The sequence below is a fragment of the Cnephaeus nilssonii genome (assembly GCF_951640355.1).
Source record: "Cnephaeus nilssonii genome assembly, chromosome: 6".
NCBI lineage: Eukaryota > Metazoa > Chordata > Mammalia > Chiroptera > Vespertilionidae > Cnephaeus > Cnephaeus nilssonii.
The window spans coordinates 4,884,919-4,906,787 of record NC_137077.1 but is presented as its reverse complement, the minus strand read 5'-3'; the positions used below and the strand labels follow the sequence as shown (position 1 = coordinate 4,906,787).

Below are 21,869 nucleotides of genomic sequence, written 5' to 3'. Positions count from 1 at the left end.
TACGTTCGCAAAACCATATAGAAAACATTATCTGCACACTGCATCATGTGCTTATCGCCCCAAGTAAAGTCTCTTTCGTCCCCATTTTACCCTCTTTGCCCACCTCCACCTACCCCCCAGCTATCACCACACTGTTGTTAGCATAAATTCCATTTTTTTTCTTTTTGATGTCCTTTTTTATTGATTTTTTAAAAATATATTTTTTTATTCATTTCAGAGAGGAAGGGAGAGGGGAGAGAGAGAAACATCCATGATGAGAGAGAATCATTGATTGGCTGCCTCCTGCATGCCCCCTACTGGAGATCGAGCCTGCAACCTGGGTATGTGCCCTTGACTGGAATCAAACCTGGGACCCTTGAGTCTGCAGGCCAATGCTCTATCCACTGAGCCAAACCAGCAAGGGCTTTTTTTTAATAAAAGAGAGAGAGAGGAAGGGAATGGGGGAGAGAAGGAAACATTGATGTAATACAAAACATTGATCAGCTGCGTCCTGCATGCCCCCTACTAGGGATCAAACCGGCAACCTTTCAGTGCACAGGACCACACCCAACCAACCACTGAGCCACACCAGCCAGGGCTCAGCATGAATGTTTATCTTACTTTCACTAAAAGTAAGGAGGCTCTGGTGTTATCCCCATTTTGTAGATGAAGAAACTGAGGTTCAAAGAGCTAATGTAATTTGCCTCAGGTCTGAGTGTATAAAGGAGCCAACTTAGTATTTCATGTTTTAACCACTGCCCTACATTATACTTTTGCAGGAATTCTTCCTTACATGTAAAAACTCATTTTCACCTAACTCTTTTATTCCTATAACTGCCCATATCTCAGGTTTATCTGATTTATCTTTTGTCTATAATTGGACATTCACCTGAGAGATGGCCCAAGAATTAGCCCAGATATGTCTAAAACTGAACATACACTGTCCCACCTCCAAAATTATCTCTCCTTTTTAACTAAACTCTGTATTTTTCTTAGTGATGCGCTCATGTATCACTAAGTCACAAAATGTCAGTATTGTTTTTCCTCTTTCATTTCTCCCTTGTTCCCTGGATCCAGGCAGTGATGATGTCCCCAAGTGGTTTAGTCTGCCGTCGTACCTCTCTTATCCATGTCTCTGTTCCGTTCTGTTTGCTGTCACCCAGGTTTTCGATCCTACTTTAAATACGACATACTGAATCTACTGCGAAATCTCCTGATAGCTCAATCAGTCCCCAGCCTACCTTCACGGCCTCCTTTACCTTTCTGCCCCGGTGGAAGGTTGTTCAGCCAGAATTGGGGGAAAGCATATTTGGTACAGAATGGGTGTAAACTCTGAGCCCATCTGTTTATGTAAATCCTTCAAGACCTGTCTTTGCAAAGCCTTTGCTGACAGTCCAGTATTGTCTTTCTTCTCTGTGTATTGAGCATATCTGATGTTGCCTGGGGTTACCAATTTTGTTGTTCACCTGTTTTGTCTTCCCATCTGACCTTGAAGTTCTTGGGAATAACTATTTATATTACCCACACACTGATTTAGCGTCTTAAAGCATAGTAAGCCCTTAGAGAATATGTGTTGATTGTATTTTTTAAAATCTGTTTGAATGTTGATATCTAATATTCTGGATATCAAGAAAAACGTGATTTTCTAATGTAATTTCCATTAAGTCAATAAGTATTTGTAGAATGTCTTAGTTCTGCTAGGTTTCATATTCTATATCTAGAAGTCTAATGGGTTCAGGAATACTGTCCTTGAATTTATCTTCCCTTTCGGGCTGTGTTTAGTTAAGAAAGCAGTAGGGAATTGGATATCTTATTAAAGCTTTACTCCATTTGTTAATTTGTCAATTCAGAGTAATAGTCATTGGAAATTTTATATTTAGTAAGCTCAAAAACTATTATTTTGCATTGCTGCTTTTTAAATGTGCACTTACTGTTTTTAGAATTTAAATGTGTGTGTGTGTGCGCACGCGCACGTGTGCGTCCGCACACAGAAGTTATGTGTGTATTTGGTGACAAAAGTAACCGATCTAACCTTACTCCTTCCTCAATTTTCTTACAGCAAAGTTCCCTGATTACAAATCAACATGGTCCCCAGATCCCATAGGACACAACCCCACTCATCTCTCCAACAAGATGTGGAAGAACCATATTTCCTCAAGGAACACTACACCGCTGCCCCGCCCACCACCTGGTCTGACCAACCCCAAACCATCATCTCCCTGGAGCAGCACAGCACCACGATCAGTCAGGGGGTGGGGGACACAGGACTCACGGCTTGCCTCGGGTGAGAAGGATCTGCATAAAGGAGCGTCCTTGTTCAAACACAAAGGTCTTAGGTTAACACAAATGGTGAAGATATGAAGTCTTCACAAGAGAGGAAATTCAGGTTGGCTGGTAGAGGCCAAAGTATCTCTTGAGTGGAGAATTGCAGGCAGTGTAAGGCAAAGGGACCCAAGAACTCCCAAGGTGCTGATGGAGTAAAAATGACAAACGGCAGAGTGAGAGCACTCGGAGGAAAATGTTGTCTTGTAGAGAAGGCATGAGAATGCATAGGGATCCAGGTCTCAGAGAAGAGAACTGGCTATTCAGTGACAAGATAAAGGTGATGGTGAGGTGGAAAAAAGAGACACTGATTTATACGAGGACAGAAGGAGCATGTGGGCTATATGAAAATGTTTCTCACGCGTGCCTTTTTAAATTTTTTTATGTTTTTTCCTAATCTTATTTTCTGATTGCTTATAGGCTCTACCTGGAGTGATGGTGGTTCAGTTCGTCCTAGTTATTGGCTGGTTCTTCATAATCTCACTCCACAGGTAATCATGCTTTCTTGTGATTTTCTAGCTAGAACTTAATTGTGTTAAGAGGGAGAACCTCAGAGATGGGGGCAGATACAAAAACTAATTTATTTCCTGTCACTGCAGAGAGGTCTAGCCTGCAAGGGTGTATATTCCCACCCAAGGCTCAAAGCCTACTGCTGAATGGGGGATGTTGGCCACTCAGCTTCACGCCTGCCTTCATGGTGATGTTAACATGTGTAGTTTATAAAATGGTGACAGCGGGGCATTATTACCTGGCGAATTCTGTTTAACAGAGATAACTTGCTATGTAGCATATATATAAAAGGCTAATATGCTAAGTGCCCGACCAGTCACTATGATGTGCACTGACCACCAGGGGCAGATGCTCCATGCGGGAGCTGCCATTTATAAGGACCTGGCACCCACAAAGCAATACTTGGCTTCCCCTAAGTAAGACACAGGCCCCACCACCACCCTAGAGGCCCCACCACCACCCTAGAGTGACAGCCAACCAGATTTGCCTGTCAGAATCTAGAACTAAGTGGGAGATAGCTATTTAAGTGTTTTAACCACATGCAAAAAGTTACCTGTTTTTAATTACTAAAGACTTGAGACTTGATATTAACTGTTTTTCTGCTTCATAAATAATTAACCATCTATCTCTGCAGAAGGAATGTGTCTGTTTCATGAGGCTTAAATGCTTCGTGGGTACTTCTGATTTTCTCTCTGTTACGCTCTTCTATGTAGATGGCATCACTCCTTTCCATCATCAGAACATGCCTCTGGGTTGTTTGTAGTGTGGTGGGACTTGAGTTGTACCAGAGCACCCTCCCTTCACATTGGTTGCTTTGATAACTGACATATTTGCAGCAGCATTATGTTAAGCATTCAAATGAGGTTAAAGAACCCATCGAAACTGAGCCCATACCCTTCATTTGGACTTGCCAGCACAACCTTTACAGCATCTTGTTAAAAGAGCTCAATTAGGTGCCTGGCTGGCGTGGCTCGGTGTTTGAGCATCGACCTATGAACCAGGAGGTCACAGTTCTATTCCCAGTCAGGGCACATGCCCGGGTTGCGGGCTCAATCCCTAGTGGGGGGCGTGCAGGAGGCAGCTGATTGATGATTCTCTCATCATTGATGTTTCTATCACTCCCTCTTCCTTCCTCTCTGAAGTCAATAAAAATATATTTAAAAAAAAAGAGAGATCAATTAGGCCTCCCTGCCTTCGACACACAGAATGATTTGTCTAGCATTGAATTCATAAATGAAGTTGTGTACACTTTGCTAAGCTAGCACTTCTAGAGTGGTTCCCATGGGATATTAGTAGGTGTCTGGCCTAATAAGTTGGGAATGTATACTTGATTAAACAAAATTAAGCAGGTTTCTTCACTCTGAGACTTTTTAGTTCCTTTAATATGCTAACATGTGTTAGGATCCACTGTGGGGAAATAGAGCTTCTCCTAAATTTATTTGCCCAGCGAACTTATCTAAGGTTAGATAGGTCACTTTTGTCACCAAATACACATAAATTTGTGAGTAAACCCAGGGCTTGTGTTTCATGGTACATGCTGAGAAAGGCAGTTTCCTAAATACAATTAACATGAGGAAGAGACTGGATTGGCTCTTAATCCCTGTATCTAATAACTCAGCCAGAAGCCCCAGGTTATTTAGCTAACAGTTGACTAAAGCATGAAGATTTTTTATTTTTTTTTATTTTTTTTTTTAATATATTTTATTGATTTTTTTACAGAGAGGAAGGGAGAGGGAGAGAGAGTTACAAACATCGATGAGAGAGAAACATCCATTAGCTGCCTCCTGCACACCCCCTACTGGGGATGTGCCCGCAACCAAGGTACATGCCCTTGACCGGAATCGAACCTGGGACCCTTGAGTCTGCAGGTCGACGCTCTATCCACTGAGCCAAACCAGTTAGGGCAGCATGAAGATTTTTTATAACCATCCTCAAAACTATATCTGCCTCATTATTTCTAAGTAGTCACACACAGTGTGGTGGGTGTAATGTGATTAGGATGAGAGAAGGGATACACTCTATTGAAATGAAACTGGGCAAGCTAACCAACTATTCACTCCCATTTTATTTTATTTTCACTCCTGTCTTATAATATGAAAAATAGTATGTATATATGTGCATAAAAGGAATATAGGGGTTGGCTGTGTTTGTATTTAAAAATCAACACTTGCCGGTTAGCAGACTAATCTCGGTTGTAGTTTAAAAGGTTATAAGGTCAGCCTGGCCGGTGTGGCTCCGTGGTTGAGCATCAACCTAGAAACCAGGAGGTCCCGGGTTCGATTCCCGGTCAAGGGCACATGCCCAGGTCGTGGGCTTGATCCCCAGTAGTGGGCGTGCAGGAGGCAGCCGGTCCGTGATTCTCTCTCCTCATGGATGTTTCTCTCTCTATCCCTCTCCCTTCCTCTCTGACATCAATAAAAAAAATAAAAAAAAAAATAAAAAAAAAAAAGGTTATAAGGTCAAATCTTCGGTGCCTGGATAAATTTACTTTTTATTACCTAAAATATTTTTGGAAGACATCTATCCTGAAAAGTCACTAGTGGCATATGCTGATATGCTTCTGTAGTCAATTGTCATTTTAAAAACAATGCTAAGAGCTGTTTCTACAATCATCTATAATAATAAAAGCATAATATGCTAATTAGACTGGACAGCCGAACAACCTTCCGGACGTCCTCCTGGACGACCTTCCAGACAAAGCTGGGGCTGCAAGGGCTGAGGAAGCTGCCGCAGCTGTGAGAGCCAAGCCCCTTGCACAAATTTCATGCATCAGGCCTATAGTCTGTCTATATATATAAAAGGCTAATATGCTAAAAGTGTCCGACTGGACGCTATGACGTGCACTGACCACCAGGGGGCAGATGCTCCATGCGGAAGCTGCCATTTACAAGGACCTGGCACCCACAAAGCAATACTCGGCTTTTCCCAAGTGGGACACAGGCCCCGCCACCACCCTAGAGTGACAGCCCACCAAATCACACCCGATGCTGCCGAGATTCTGTGGCGCAAAATGCGGCCCACAGCCCAGCCCAGAAACGGTCGCTGTGGGTGCCAGGTTACATACCAACGTTACATACCAACGCCCAGCTTCCTCTCCCTAGCGACTAGCCTCCTTGGAGTTTCTTCAACTCAGGAATACGACTTGCTTTATAGCCAGGTGCAGACATTTTACACTTTAACCAAACGTCTGTGAAGCATTTTCCCATGCCTCATCTCATTTGATCCTCATAGAAGTCCTGGAGTAGGTAGACAGGAGACTCGGTGGAATCCTATTTTCTTTCATTAGCCAGAAAATGGAGATTTAGAAAGTTTAGAACACGACTGAAAAGAAGAAATGTGGACCTTGAAAATGACTTCAGGTTTTCTCGCTGTGCAGAATATAGTCAAACACTGCTACAGTTAAATATTTCACCCTTTGTTCTCCCTGCGTGATCTACAATAATTATCTGCTTCGGGTTGTTATTTACTGCTGTGTTGCTCACAGTTACCTGAAAGAGAAGTTGGGGTGCTTCACTGGGCTGGAAAAGGTTTAGCTAAATCAGAAAGCAGGTCTAATTAAGGAAGTTTATTCTATATATATAAAGCGCTTGCTGGGGCTGATCGCACGCATGTGTTTGTGTGTTTCCATCTGTCATTGTCAATCGTGAATTTGGTTGACACTTCTATTATAGAGAAAGGGCAGATAGCGATATTAAAATATTTCTTCGGATTTCCTTTCAGTGTACACGAATCTGTGCACTGGGCCACTAGTTTTCTATAAAGAACTATGGGGAAACTGCCAGTCTCATCCTGCAGGGTTTCCATGGTAAAACCACAGAATGTTTCCCACTGCTGCCGCCAGTAGCACTTTGGAAGGCTCTTCCAAAAGGAATCTGTTTCACTTCCAAAGAAATGAACTGAAATGTTGGACTGAGTAGCTTAAATAAACATAGTTGAGATCTCGATACAAATAAATTCATCAGAGTGAATAAATAGATCTATTCATTTGAGTCATCGGTGAGGGCAATTATCCCCAATCACTGAACATCTTAGTGGTAAGATCCTGGCTAAGGTGAGCAACTACAACCTTTGGTCCCATTGGCAGTGGGCAGCAGAGGACAGAGCAGTAGGTAGAAATAGTTTCACCTTGAGATGGCCAAAGTAGGAGAAAGAGGATATCAGAATAGTCTGTGAGCTGGGGCAGCTGTCAGTACTTTAAATCATCAGATGGTTAGCAGTGCTTTCTTTCTTTGTGACTTTCTGTCTAGCTCTTTGTGAGGTTGTTAACTGGGGAGGTGGAAGACTACTACATTAGTAATGATGCTGAGAATTTTGTGTTTTCTTAAACTCTTCTTTGGGTAGCATCTTATTTATGCTTTTTAAAGCTCTACAAATTAGCACATGTTTACATCTTAAAGAATATAGACCACAGGTTGAATCATATGCTTTTGTTTTGAGCTGCACTTGTGCAAACTTTTTAATTTGCAAAATGGGCACATTAGATCTCCGCCCAATGCTTTGCGTATCTTAAAATTTTCCTTTAAGACCTCTGTATTCGATGCACCCTTTTATTTTGAGTTCTTCATTCATCCCTCCGAGACTTATTTAGTACTAATACTCTTTACAAGCCAGAAGCCCTTCTCATATATAAGAAAGGTCACTTGACTTCCTTTCACACCCACTTCCCGTTTTTATCTCATAAATGTCTTACTCCTTAGATTGATGGGTCAACCTTGAGAACCATCTGCATGCAGCATGGCCCACTGCTGACATTCCACCTGAACCTAACGCAGGGCACCGCCCTGATCCGATACAGCACCAAACAGGAGGCAGCCAAGGCCCAAACTGCACTGCACATGTGAGTACCCATCCTGTATGCTCACTGAGACCAATACGCAGGAAGATGCACACATGAACGTTCTGGCACCTGCTTAATTAAACAAAGATGCACGAGAACACGCCCAAAACAACACCATCGCGTAGCAGTTGTTTGGTATTAAGGTGGCTGTTCTTTACCTGCTAAGCATGGATTGTCCTGTGTGCATCACAGGTCGATAATGAGGATTCCATAAGTGAAAAATTAGTGAAGTAGTGAATAAATTTTAAGTACGGTAAAACAAAAGTTAATATCTATGAAAATGTGAAACCATAATTACTGTCTCTTTTTATAATCCTATCTAACTGCTTACTCTGGCTTCTTTGTGGGTGATGGAATATTGTGGTCTTGATGGATAGCAGGGGTTTTGCATCAAGTAGGTGGGACTGGATCAGACTTTGACCATCCCCCTCCCTGCCACTCTCAGAACAGTGGACAAGAAAGAGCTGACTCCCTGTGGCTGCATACGCCACAACAAACAGCTACACACAGAACAAGCAGATAATGGTGAGGCTCCAGCAGTGAGCCTGCCGCTGAGATGGAGCAGCATTTCCAGGTGCCTGAAGCTGGGTCAACTTGATGCTTGGTGTGTGATCTTTTACCTCCCATGGGGGTGGGGGGGAGGTGACATTATTCTTGACATATAAATTTCACACATCAAGGGATATCAATCTATAGTATCCTCCAGTAGTCTTTGGATATCTTGAGATTTTGTGATATTTTATTGCTTTAAATAAAGCACCAGTACCTGGTGGCCTGGTAAAAATGCAGGTTCTGATACTGTGATTCTGCATTTTAAAAAGCATCCAGGGGATGTGGACGCTTCTAGTCAAAGGACTGCACTTCGAATAACAAGGACTCAAAATGCTCAGTCCCTATGTGCTTTAGGATTTTCCTCAAATCCATGGTTCTTGTCTTCCCTTTTTTCCAGGTGTGTGTTGGGAAACACTACCATCCTGGCTGAGTTTGCCACCGATGATGAAGTTAGCCGCTTTCTGGCACAAGCTCAGCCCCCTACACCTGCAGCAACCCCAAGTGCACCCGCAGCAGGATGGCAGTCGCTGGAGACCAGCCAGACCCAGTCAGATCCCGTCGGACCTGCTCTGAATCTTTTTGGTGGGTCCACAGGGCTCGGGCAATGGAGCAGCAGTGCTGGCGGCAGCAGTGGGGCCGATCTTGCTGGCGCTTCGTTGTGGGGGCCCCCAAACTATTCTTCTAGCTTGTGGGGAGTCCCAACTGTGGAAGATCCCCATAGGATGGGCAGCCCTGCTCCTTTACTACCTGGTGACCTTCTAGGAGGAGGGTCGGATTCAATCTGAACTTTGAACTTTCAACTCTGACCTCGTGACCTTTTTTGGAACAGCAGCAGCACTAACTTGACCTTTTCGTTTTTTTTTTCAACTTGCAATAAATACATTTTTAAAAGGAAAAAAGAAAACGGAGAGAGAAAAAAAAGGTGGGTCATTGACAGACTGTCTGAGCACATAGTTGCCTCCCTTATAACTTCAGTTTTTTCGTTTGGAATATGAATCCAAAAAGAGAACATATCACTCTTGAAATACTTGAATCATGAACGCCAACCTAGAAAGACAATGTGAAGCAAGTACACATACCATTTAAATTTAAACACAAAAAAAATTAAAAAAATTAGTTTCTAGTTTTTCACTTTTTTCATGTTATATGGAAGTTGTTGCTAAGAAACATATATACTGAAAAATAGCTTTTTAACTTTGTTTGCACTGGGTGTGTTTCCGTCCTTAGGTCTACCATGTTTGGGAGGGAGGGGAATTCAAAAGAATTGTTGGGGTGGGGGGAGGGAAGACTTGACGGAGCCTCACTTTAAAAACAAAAACAAAAAAACCTAAAAAAAAAAAAAGGAAAAATTTGTGATTGGCTGGTTGATAAATACCAGTGTGTTCTGGCACATGTAACTGCCCAGGCATGCTCGTTCTGGTATGTGTGTGCACGTGTGTTCATGTGCATTCACGTGCATCCTTCTCTCTGTCTGTGTGTGTGTGTGTGTGTGTGTGTGTGCCTATGTCCTCTTCTGCCTCCTCCTCCTTCCTGACCCTGATTTCTCAGAAAGCTGCGTTGCTGACAGTCCGTAGGCTGGCTGGCCGGCCATCTGCTTTTTACTTTTATTATTACTTTTTTTTAACTATGAGAACACACAAGCACGGAGAGCCACTGCTACTAAAGCAACTCCTTTGGGCTGCATTAAAACGAACAGAGTGCTTTTGAATGATGAAAGCAGGGAGCTCCTTTACATCTGCAAATTAGCCTGAGTGTGAGTTTTCTCTAGCTTTTCTCTTGACCTAGCAGTAGCGCGGAGCACTGCCAAGTCCAAAAAATTAGGAGAGCAGGAGGCACCTCTGGGAGCAGCTGTGTGTTTATTTATTTCTGTTTTTTAAAACAAGTGGCCGCTAGGGCACATCTGAATCTCTGTTAAGTTTTACGCAGGCCTTTTCGTGACTTTGAATGGGAACAGATGATAAGTTAGTTTTTAATTATGTGATGTCTCGAAAGCAGAAAAACTGTGTTCTCCTCCTTTCTTGTGTAATCAGGTATGAGAAATTCATCAGAAAGTCAGGTAATGCCGAATTCAACATTTCTATCCTCTCTTTCATTTTACGGAAACAAAAACGTAAGTTGTGAGCCGCCTCCTGAAAGCATCCGCAGCTCCTCCCTCTGCTCCTTTCTCGCTGAGCGTTACCTGTGCCAGGCCGTGGCGTGTTGCAGCACCAGGCCATCACTGACAGAGACGTTTACTTAACGAATGTTCTTAAACCAGTGTGTACTTCAAGCGTTTCCTTTTGTTTCTCCGTGTTGTGTATTTCCTGTGTATGTGGTTTTGCTTAGGCAGGTATAACTTAGCAAAGACTTTTAAGTATTGCACCTTTTTTTGGTTTTGACCTCTTTTTTTTTTTTTTTCCTTATAATGTTGCTTTTTTTATTTTGGTATTTAAAGACTTTTTTTTTTTTAAGCATCAATGTAGTAGTACTCTGGGCCGAATAGGAGGCGTCTTTTAATCCACAGTTATCACCAACATGTATGTACTTATGTTGGAATCAAAATGTATCAAACTGCTTTTTGTGAAGAGTTATAGCAGCCCTGAGGGGGTACCCCTTTATACAAAGCAGATGGCGGGTGGGTGGGGGGAGGGGAGTTGTATGCCGGTAATGTGCTAGCACTTGTGTGGACATCCCAATCTGCATTATACTGTTTAACATAAAGTGCCGACATTCTGTACCAGCAAATACCTGCCCATTCCAACCCTTGGTGGGAGCAGACCTCTACTGTCCTCCATAACTTGCTGCTAGTGAGGACAAAGGAGTTTTTCTTTCTTTAGCATCTTCAGTGAAGGATATAACAATGCCTAATGTTTTGACTTTTAGCTTGTGTATTTGTGTAGGTGGGTGGGTGGGTATGTATAGGAAAAGGCAAAAACTCATTTAAGTGGTTGTGTGAGACAAAGAATGGGAATTCTGTAGTCCTCTCGGCTTACCCTGTTGATTATGAACCTAGCCTCTAAAGAGATTGACATGCATAATTCAAGTGAGCATTCGCTCATACAAGTCTTTAGGAACCCTTCGTGGGTAGGTGGTCAAACTTGAGTTGCCAGCGTTGGTTTGGTCCATTGGATGCCTTGTAGAAACTAACCGTGCCCTCCTCCTGCTCTCGGTTTTCATCACCACCATGCCCCTTCCACCTCCGCCCACGTACACAGTGTCTCCTCCCAGCCCCACTGCTGCTCGGTGTGAGGGGCAAAACCCGGCCATGTGGCGAGCTCCAGGTGAAGAGCAGCTGTGGTCAGACATCTCCAGAAGGCTAACTCTTAGCGTCCTAGGCTAGGCGAGGAGCGAGTCCCGAGGCTCCCGAGAGCCAGTGGTGACCCTGCCATTCTGGTTTCCTGCCGTGCCCTGCCCCACCCTCCACCCTTCCAGCCTGTTGGTTCCTTGACCTGCACTATGGGTTAGTTGAGTTCCTTACGATACTACGGTGAAAGCCGGGTGCTAGAGCCCCTCTTGTTTACAAGACATACTGAGGGATTTGAAATATGTAAAATTAACATGAGAAGCTAAAATGTTCTTCCATCATAAGCTTAAAGGGAAAAAATTTAAAACTTTTTAAAAAGACCAAAAAGTGCGTATATATATACATATATATATATATATACATATAAATATATATTTTAGATGAAGACTAACTCTGGGAGCATTTAACAGTGTTTTTTGTTTTCGTTTTTAACATTTATTTTCCTGCTTTAAAATTTGCAAGCATTCTCAGGAATTCTAGGGTAGGAAGCCAGTTTTTTGAAGATGGGTTTATTTAACCGTATCTTATCCTAGATAGACAGCTGTTTCTTTCCTGTTAATAAACTTTTACAAGTTCCTGAAACTTCAAAAAGTTTAAAAAATTTTTATGTAAAAAAAATATGTAAAAAGAAAAGTCTCCAAACGTTATTGTCATACTGGGGAATCACACCTTTTAAAACATGTAGAAATAAATATTTTTTAAAAATGATCAATTTAGCAGCAACAGGTAAATTCATTATCTTTAAAAATATGGGAGAAGGATTGAGCTTTATAAGTGCTCCATCACGGATTTATTTGACATTGTGTGTAATTTAATGGGAGAGTGTTTGGTGTATATAAATGGAAATTCCATCACTTTGTTCCTTTCCATTTAAGACTGAACTGGAGTCTCCCCTACTAATTTTTTATTTTTGTTAAAGGAACCCTTCTCCCTTCCCCCAGCCCTACCAACAAAAGAAAGAAAGAAAAAAACAACAGCTTAAAACAAGGTAACTCTAATCTGTAAAATAGTACCGTTGGATTGCTGAGAATCTATGTAAAGAGTTAGGAAATATAGGTTAATAACTTTTGGAACAAATTTTAAATATAGGCATTACTAGAGGAAAAATATCTATGGACTGTTCTATTAATGAAGAATGTCTGTCTTACCTCCATTTGTTATGGCAGGAGGAGAAAATAATAGAATCTAATAAGGAACAAGTGATTTTACTTTTTTTGCTCCCAGCCACTGTTGTGCTCATTTTAAATGCTGTTTTAAAGATCTGCTGCTTAACTATCCCCATCCCTCAGCCGGAGATATGGAGTGTTTCCTTTCAGTTTTGGGTGATGTCGAATTCTCCTTTTGTATTCCCTCCTGGGGCCCGGGGTCAGAATTCCCAAGCATGACCACAGCTTCTTTCAAACATCTAAGCTTCCCAGTGGGAAAGAAACTCCCACTCGACAGGTACAGGGAGTGGGTGGGGTTGCTGCCTGCAATTTCTCTAAAACCGCATTAGTGCCTTCGTACATACACCCAGGCATCCTAAGCAGGGGAACCCGTGTGTATGTGCTCGTGGTCCGGTCACTCCTCAGACGTTAAGACGCTTGCCTGATAAGGACATTGGAGTGGTTCTGGACAGGCCCCCAAGGCAGTGGGCTAAATTTAAAGGAAATAAATACACAGAAATCAAGGACGTTAAATATGCTTTTTGTCTGGACAATGTGGAATGCCAAGGTCCTTCCTTGTGTTGGTGCCCTCCAGGTGTGCCAGTGTGACAGCCAGAATGATTTGGAAAGTCTCTGTGTCAGGCCAGTAGAAAGGGGTTCGTATTTTTCTGTTCTTGTCCTTCCTCTCCTCCCTTTCCCTGTCCTTTTTATTTCTTCTCCTTCTTTTCTTCTATCAACTTGCTGGAAGCTTTGCTTTTATTGGTTGGCAGTGACTTAAGAACAGGATCTAGTGAGATGTAATGGAAGAGAAAACCTCTGCTTTCCATGGTATTCTTTGGCAAGAGCCATGTCTGCTGAGAGGATATGCGGCTTCCAAACACTTCAGAAAATTCAGTGGGAGTGCCTCCTCCTCCACCACGTTCTGGCGTGTGTGCAGAGGCTTGCTGTCACCTCTCATTACATAAATGTGCTTCATCAACATTCTGCTCATGTAAATTTGAGCTTTCCAATTTTTTACTAGTTCCCCTTTGTTTCTTTAAACACTTGATTACTAGTGGCTAGAGGTGTCCATCTCTCAAACATCACGAACCTGGTTTCTGTCTACCACATGAGGAGCCAAAACAAAAGCAGCACTAGTAGGGAAAGGGATGTCTTCATCACACTGGGGACCTCTGCTGGCAATTGAGATCCAGTGCCATTACCTAATTTTAGGTGTTATTGTTTTTTAAAAAAAACAGCAAAGTTCCTATCTCCAAGACACTGTGAAAAAGTGGATGTAGCATCTCTGATCCCTCAGGCCCTGGCCCTTGATATTTTTCATTTACGACATTCATAGACGTTAACTAGCAGTGCCGCAGTGAAAGCCCTGAACAGAATTCTTTCATCCGTGTCCCCCAGTAAATCAGCATTACCCATTGACTGCCATTCAGTTTGTTTTATTTATAGCAGTTTGATTTTCTATTACTATGGCTCCTGTTCTAAGAACTCTCCCACCTCTTCTGACATGAATGTAGCACACAAATTAGCAGTTGGTTCTTCCAGGTTCCTGTGGGCTGAATGTGGTGTATAAGATATGCAACAGAAAAGAACGGAAAATAAATTCCTGCCTAAGAATTTGGAAGAGCTTTTACTAATGCATCTAGCAGAAACTAAAATTTCACAGGCCATTAACTTGTTGCAAATATTCACTCTCACTTTCACCACTTTTTTTGGGGGGAGAGGGGACAGTTTTTGTAGAGTTAACAGCCAGATTCCATATCGACCTCAGATGCTGTGTACTTTTTAATTTTATTTTTTATATTCTGGCATCTTGACTCTTTAAACAGAATGAAGATGTCTGTGTGCTGAGCAAAATGTTTCAGCCAAGCCTGTTTTCTTTGCCGGGCAAACAGGATGTTTTCAGCAGACTTGGCTGTAACAGCCATCTCTAAGATTAGGGAACAATTGAGTCTTTATGTAGAAAAGGTCCCCTTCTCCCCCGTCCTCAGCATTCAGATTCAACATATGACACTTGTAGGTTGTTGTTTTGGATTTGGAGGGTTTTTTTTCTTTTGTTTTAATTATCTATAAGATCTTTAGCTAGGAGTAGAGATATATTTTTAGCTGTTAAAAAAAATCAAACTTTTTCTTCTCCAGTATTTTTGCCAAGTTTTTGTCAACACTTCCTGTCTGTGCATTAACTACACTTCTTAGTGTTATTGCAAAAAGAAATCTTATTCTTTGTTTTCCCTTCTATGAGTGTACAACAACCAGGCCGCATGCGATAGTGCAAATGAACATAGTCTCGCCTGTGTGTATACAGTGAATTGTCGATCTTTGACCTCAGCATCATTTTAAAAATAGGGTGCCCTTGCCCTTACCCTCTGCTGCACCCCCTGTGCCACCCCCTCTGCTTTCTTACCTGCAAGTACAGGGTGTCCACACAGTCTAGAAATAGACAAATATACATAATGTTGTCAATGATATCCTCAACCTATTAAAAACAAAATATATATAGTTTCACAGTTAGACCATTGCCCTGTAGTATGGTCTGTAGGTTCATGGCCAGTGCCAAAGGTCGTCCCCACTTGTCAATGATAGTGTTGTTTTCTTGACCTTAAATTTGACAAAGGAGGTGCTGGCATCACATTCTTTAGATTTGAAATAATTATCAACTTCCAAATCTGTGAACATTGCAATAACTTAAAAATTGAACGTTGGCCCTCCCTACCCCACCCAGAATGCCTCCTCCTCCCCACACCGCCAAAGCAAAGAGGCCATGAGCACCTACAGGGTGGTGAAGGGAACCCTGATCGGGAAAGAGTTCCTCCCCACCGCCTGGGCATCCATGCTTCCTGCGGGTGGTCACTCTGACTAGCTCTGGAGGGATTCCCCAGTGTTGGAACATTTGAGTGATTGTTAAACTGTCAATCTCTTACAGTAGCCTGCTGCCACCACCAAAAATAGCAGAAGTCACCGAAACTGCCAGTGTTTGCCGCACAGAATTTCAGTCATTCCCTTTTCAGTTAGCTGTACACCTGAATTTGTTTTTAACGAGAAATTGCACACGAGAAATAATGGTACTACCCTGGTCAAGGGGTCTCTGCCAGCCTCAGTGGGCTGAGTCTTCATTCTGCCAACGCTCGCTTTGATCACGGGAGGGGAAAGGTCAGATAAAGGCAAGAAACGTTCTGTTTTAAATTTTAAAAAAGGAAGTGTTTCCCTAGTAAATCATTGCTTTGGAAATGAAATCCCAATTGGAATTGACCCATTCTGAGGCAATATTAAGAAGTTGGGACTGTGTTTTAAAGAAGTAAAATTCCTTTTTACAACTGAGAGTGAGCAGCAAAAGACGAGCGGTGAGGGTGGCTGGCAATACGTGGCGGAGTTGTGACGGGCTCTCCTTCCCCCTCGCCTGCTCTCTGGGACCGCATGCTGAAGGCGGCAGCTGAAAGGTGTGCGCCCTCCTCAGAGGGTGGGGTTGGAAGAGGCGGCCGGGGGGGGGGGGGGGGGGGGCGGGGCGGGGTAGCCTTCCTGCAGGACCAGCCTGACAGCAGAGCTTTACGGAGAGCAAGATAGGTGTCCTACCTGTGTTCGCCAAAAACGAAAAGGGGGAGGTGTTTATACGAGACCAAGGGAAAAAAACCTTTGGAACCATTAAGTTACATACCTTCTAAAGGTAGTATAGTTTCTCACTAAGTGATGCCTTCAGCATACACTTCTTGCCAGAAATTTCGGGGTAAGTTAGAATAAATGTGTTTAAAACACCACCTCTACCCCCCCCCCCTTTTTAATTTTGTCCAAGGAATTAGTTACTTAGGTGTAGTATTTCTGGATGTGCCTTGGTGAGTCCAGAGACCGTGTGTTTTAGGAAGAAGCTGTCCATTAGGAGAAAACAGAAAGATGGTCAGCCTTGTCTGGAGGGAAGTCAGCCGTTCTCCTGGCGGTCTCCGGGCAGCTGTGGGAGTTCATTAGCATCCATGTTGCACAGTCAGGGTGTGGGAGAGGCTCTGGGACCTGGGAGAGGGGCGGTGAGGTGATGGTGCACAGGTGACAGACCCAGGTTAGGCCAGGAGCGCAGGTTGAATTTATCATCTGCGTTACCTAGTTTTCTTCGTGTATGTGTGTGTGTGTGCACGTCTGGTTGTTTCCCTTTTTGTTTTTCTGTAAGCACTGGAGAGCTGAAATATGGTGATGTTTGTGACACATTCACGCACGTCAGGACGGCGTTTCCCAGCGTCTGCGTGCAGAGCGGGCGGCGCAGTTCCACCCTCTGAGTCTGTGTCCTGAGAAGGCAACTCCTTTCTCAAATGGAAGTCACTTCGTGTTGCTGTTTCTGCGAACAGGGTATTACACACAAGGAAAAGGCTTTGAAAGGATAAGATTGAAGTGCTTGAGAAAGAAAAGAGAAAAATCTGAAATCATATTTTATTTCTTCAGAACTATTATAGCTAAAACATAGAAACCTGCAGCGTGTCTTCATTTGTTTTTATTTGTTTTAAACGATTCCACCTCTTCTCCCTACTCCCGATCTTCTAAAGAAATATCAAGTGAAAACTAAGGGCCATTCCCATAATTCCTCAGAACTCCCCAAAGAGGAAACCGATCCCTCCTGCAAGATTCCTTCCACTTCCTTCAGCTTCATTCAGGAAGACAAAGGGAGGAGAGATGCTGCCTGCCGCTCTCAGTGCTTCACTCTCATTCCTCTCTAATGGCCTTGAAATGTATTATTATGCAAATGTGAATTTTGATACTGAATTTAAGAAGAGGTTGTTGGATTTTTTTTCTTTTTTCAAAAAAAAGGTCCCATACGTGGTCATCATTGCTTCTTTATTTTGTAACGTGAATTGTAACTATGCATTCTGCAAAAGGGGGGGAGGAGAGGGCCGAAAGGGGAAGGAAGTAGCTTTGCATCTTGTTCTATGGTTTCTGTGTCCATGGTATCCCATGTCCTGGCGGGGAAGGGGAGTGAGAGCAAGAAGCGGTAAAGGTCTGCGCAGCGAAGTGCAGCGACCTCTGGGTCCTCCTGTGGTCGCTGGCAGGCCTGGCAGCCCAGCAAAACCAGTCTGGGACAGGATTCTCCATCCTAGCCGTGCAGTGTTAACCCAGGGCTCCCGTGGGGCCCTGGAGGCTCCGGTGTTCTCTGGAAAAAAGTACTCATCCTTTTCTGAATTCAGAACCCTTTCAAGCTCAGGAAACCATGTCTCACTCGTGCTGACCTTAAAGTTCATCTTACATCAACTTCAAAAACCTCCTCCTCTTCCTCCTCCTCCTTGCTCCTTTTTAATTTTTTGTTCTTCTTAATCATGTTTAAGTGAACTTAATTATAAGGAAACTGTCTCGCTCTAAGGGGACGAGGATTGTTGTTTGGCAGGCAAAAAGGATTCTCTGCCCCATCCACTACCCCTCAGCCAAACGTGATCTCTCTGCTTCCCTGGCATTCCTGAAGCTGCGCATAGCTAGCGAGCAGGGAGGTGTTTGCCACGGGAAAGCCAGCAGCCTTCCCTTTGTCCTAACAGAATTCCTTTGTGGATCTTGCCTGTGGTGAATCGTGGCCCCGGCATTGCTCTGGTCTAGGCATTATTTGCAACACACAGTGTCGTACACAGGAGGTTGTTCTGCCCGTGTTCAGTGTTCCATGCAGCAGCTCTTGTCCACAGTACTGTAACGAGTCACAGACGTGACCAGTCTCCCGGTGCCCAGGCGAGGCTGCATGGGCACGATCTTATCAGGGTTCCAATCTGTTAGATTGCCTTCAGACACACACAAAAACAAAACCAACAAAAAAATTAAAATCCTGACGTTTCAGCTGTCTCACACAAAATAATACCTCAAGGTACATTTCCCTGCAGTATAGGCCTTGACTCCCCTCCTTTTCTGACAACAGTGGGTCATCCTTTTGAAAATATGAACGTGTAAATAGCAGGATAACTTCTATAATTTTTTTTTTGCTGTGAAAGTAACCCTAAAATATGATATGATTTTCTTTTTTTTAAGTCATCAGAAGTTTCGGATCTTACTCTTTCATGTTTAAGAAGAGAAAGCAGAACCGGTCAGGGTGCGGACTTGCATTTGTGGGCTGGTGTTCCCTCCTCCCCCCCCCCCCCCCACCCACCCACTCACAGTGACAGCAGGCCAGTGTCTGAAGCCTGTTTTGAACAGATGCCATCTATTCCAGCCTTCTCTCTCCAGGTGGGGAGGGTCTGAATTTCTCTCTTCTGGAAGCAGAATGTGTTCCGTGGGAGACCTTGAGCTCTCAACCTTTTTTGATTTACACACACACACACACACACACACACACACACACACACACACAGTAACTGAGTAGCATTCTGTAGTTCACGGGGGGAGTTAGTCCCTGGCATTTCAGTTTGGCGCTGTAGAATTTGTAGCCTTGTCCTCTTGTGATACTCTGGACATGTTTTGATTTGTTACTTACACAGAAGCTCATCTGAGATGTGCACACAGCCACCCTGCCCCGAAAGGCTTGTGCACCCTCAGACATTGCCCCCTCCGTGAGGCTTGGCCGGCGTTAGGTAGAGGGACATGAGTTCAACAAATGCTGCTTGTAGGGCTCCGTCAGCTACTGTGCTCTTAGATTTGGCCACTGACAAGGCAGGGTCGGAACCGCTTCTTCACAAACACCTTACCCCCTTACCTCCATCTTAAAGACACACGCTGTATCTGTCAAGAAGCCCTTTTTAGTTTTAACTTGTACAGTGACGACTTCCTTTGAGGGGAAGAAGCTTGATTATAAATGCATGTATGTTCACCACTCGCCTTCTGATTTTGGCTATGTTGACCTTGGGATTTGATTTCTGTTTGTTTGGAGACCTCTTTTCCATCTGTCTCCTTCCTCTGACCCCTCAGAAGTTCTTCCTGCCCGTATCCCTCTACAATCCTCCCAAAGGGCTTTGCTGATCTCTGCACTTCTTCCCTGGGGCACTCACTCCCCCACCACCACCTTTGCACACACACCCGTGACCAAAGTGTGTCCAGTGATCTCACAGAAGACATCAAAAATGGTGCCTGCACCATGAATGTGCTCACAGAGACACGTGCACAAGGATCCTGCACCCTTGGCCTTAACCTCAGTATGACTTAAGGTGCAGGAACGTTTTTAACAGGTTTTAAAATAAAATACCCATCTGGGAGGTGGGGGGCACGGGGGAGGCAGACACAAGAGCTCAGCTGTGCCGGCTCCTAACTCTCACTATTTGCTTACAACTTCAAATTCTGTGCCCATCCTGCTCCCGTCCTTGTTCTGAGTAACCAAAAACAGACAAAAGCAACCTGAGGAGAGATTTCTGGACTATTTTGTCTTTCTCCATTTAGATGGAGATATAAATGCTGCTTTGGGTTCCATAATCTTAGGGGGCTATGTTTACAGAGTAAAATACATCCTACCAAATCAGGAAACTGAAAAATGGAACCTCTGCAGTGAGAGTTAGGTCACTGACGGTGAACAAGAGAATCGAGGGGCTGGGGGGTGCAGAGGAGGACAGACGGAGAAGTCCCATTTCAATGACTTGTGACATATTGCTCCCTTCCTCCGTTCTCCTCCCTTCGCTGCTCTCCTTGCCCTTTGAACAGAAGGTGCAGAGAAGGGCATCAGAAAGAGGCTAGACTTTTAAAAGGCAGCTTTCCAACTTTGCACACAAACAGGTAACAGGAAGGTACAGTAAAAACCCTCTCCTCTGAAACTGTCGGCAGAAACTGAACCTGTAACATGACTGAATAGCTGCACAACATTGATGCTCTCTCTGCAGGTTACCTAGAAGTGTTTTGTTTTTCTTATACTTGAAATAGCTTTTACAATATTATTTTGGTGGCTTTCTTTCCTCTCTTCCAGCGGGCAATAGAGAAAGTGGATGATGGGATTTAAGGAAGTTTGAGGGGAGAAAAGGAAGGATATGGCATTGTCTTTTTTTTTTTTTTTCCTTAAACATAGAGGTTTAATCAAACTCCCATATGTTGAAATTGCTCCTCATATTACTGGTTTTACATGGACACAGAAACTAGGCACTTTAGAGGTGCACTTGCATGGCAGGCTGGGCCCCCCTTTTCTACATGTTATTTTACTTTTTTAGTATAGTGGTACTTAAAATCACTGGTTCACTTAAAAAACAATAAAATGTTAAACTCTACTAATGTACAAATAAGCTGAAAAGTTGCATTTTATGTGTATTTTTTGCCATAGCAGGTACTGTATTTCTCATGCTGGATTTCAAAAACAAAAAAAAAATCAAAAACAAAAAAACAAAAGGGTGGTGTTTTATTGGATTGTGACAGGTTGAATAATAAGGAATTAAGTCTTCGTCATTTCATTAAAGCTGAGAGATGATGTAATGCATATATAAGAGTTTTCTGAAGGGTTTTTTTGGGCTTTTAAACAGCTTATTTTTGTTTTTGTTTAGTATTTTATTTTATTTTGGAAAGATATGATTGTATTATGTGCAACTCAGTTGCTTACATTATAACTACAAAATATTTTTGGGTTCCTGGAAAAAAAAAAAAGAAAAAAGACTAATAAATGTGTTTGGCTGCTAAGCATTTATTGAGGTTTCCTGTTTTATTCTGCCAATTTATTTTGCTCGTTAGTTGAATATTTGTATTTTGCTACTCTTCTTGCTCTCTCTGCTCCACACCTGAAAGCTATCCAAAATTCAGCATCTAAATTGGGCCTCAACTTCATCTGCCTTGCCTTGATATGTTTTTCTTGCTGTGCGCCTGCCGCCCCAGCAGGGCTGAGGGGACTGGGCGCTGCCATCTTGTGGCTGTGGGCACCGCCATCTTTGAAGATGAGGCAGTCAATTAGCATATTCCCTCTTTACTGGCTGAGGGTGCCACCATCTTTGTGATGGCGTGGGGGTCAATTAGCATATTCCCTATTTATTAGACAGGATGAGTAAACACTGGGAAATCTGAAGAGAGAAGAAGTGAGCTCTTCAAAAACATCTTGAGGGCCGGTCTGTTACAAGTAAGTGGTGGTAGTGTTTTTTTTAAGAAATAGAGATCGCTGCAAACAATACAAAGAACCTTATCAACAAAGATGTTGGATATTTTAAAAATGCATCAATGGCTAATGGGGGATGTTTTGTAGAATTAAAGGTGGTTGTTAAGACTTTAGCATCTTACTCAGCCTTCCTCACTGGTGTGCCCTGCTGTCACCTTAGGTGACCTCAGGGTATACCTGGAAAATCATGCTAACAGCAGGCTTCTACATGCCTTCTGTCCACCCCAGCTACACACTCCCATACTC

General features: G+C 43.2%; 1 protein-coding gene across 3 annotated transcripts in view; it reads left to right on the top strand.

Annotated features, from left to right (window-relative positions):
- The window catches only part of TNRC6B (trinucleotide repeat containing adaptor 6B), a 216,025-nt gene extending 194,579 nt beyond the window's left edge, over positions 1 to 21,446 (top strand). For all 3 annotated transcript variants that reach the window (XM_079774127.1, XM_079774129.1, XM_079774128.1), the window contains 4 exons: positions 2,039 to 2,263; positions 2,722 to 2,792; positions 7,509 to 7,648; positions 8,598 to 21,446. In XM_079774127.1, coding sequence (XP_079630253.1) covers positions 2,039 to 2,263; positions 2,722 to 2,792; positions 7,509 to 7,648; positions 8,598 to 8,985 — 824 coding nt within the window. In that variant the 3' untranslated portion in view covers positions 8,986 to 21,446. The remainder of the gene's footprint in view (positions 1 to 2,038; positions 2,264 to 2,721; positions 2,793 to 7,508; positions 7,649 to 8,597) is intronic.
- The last annotated feature ends 423 nt before the right edge of the window (positions 21,447 to 21,869 follow it).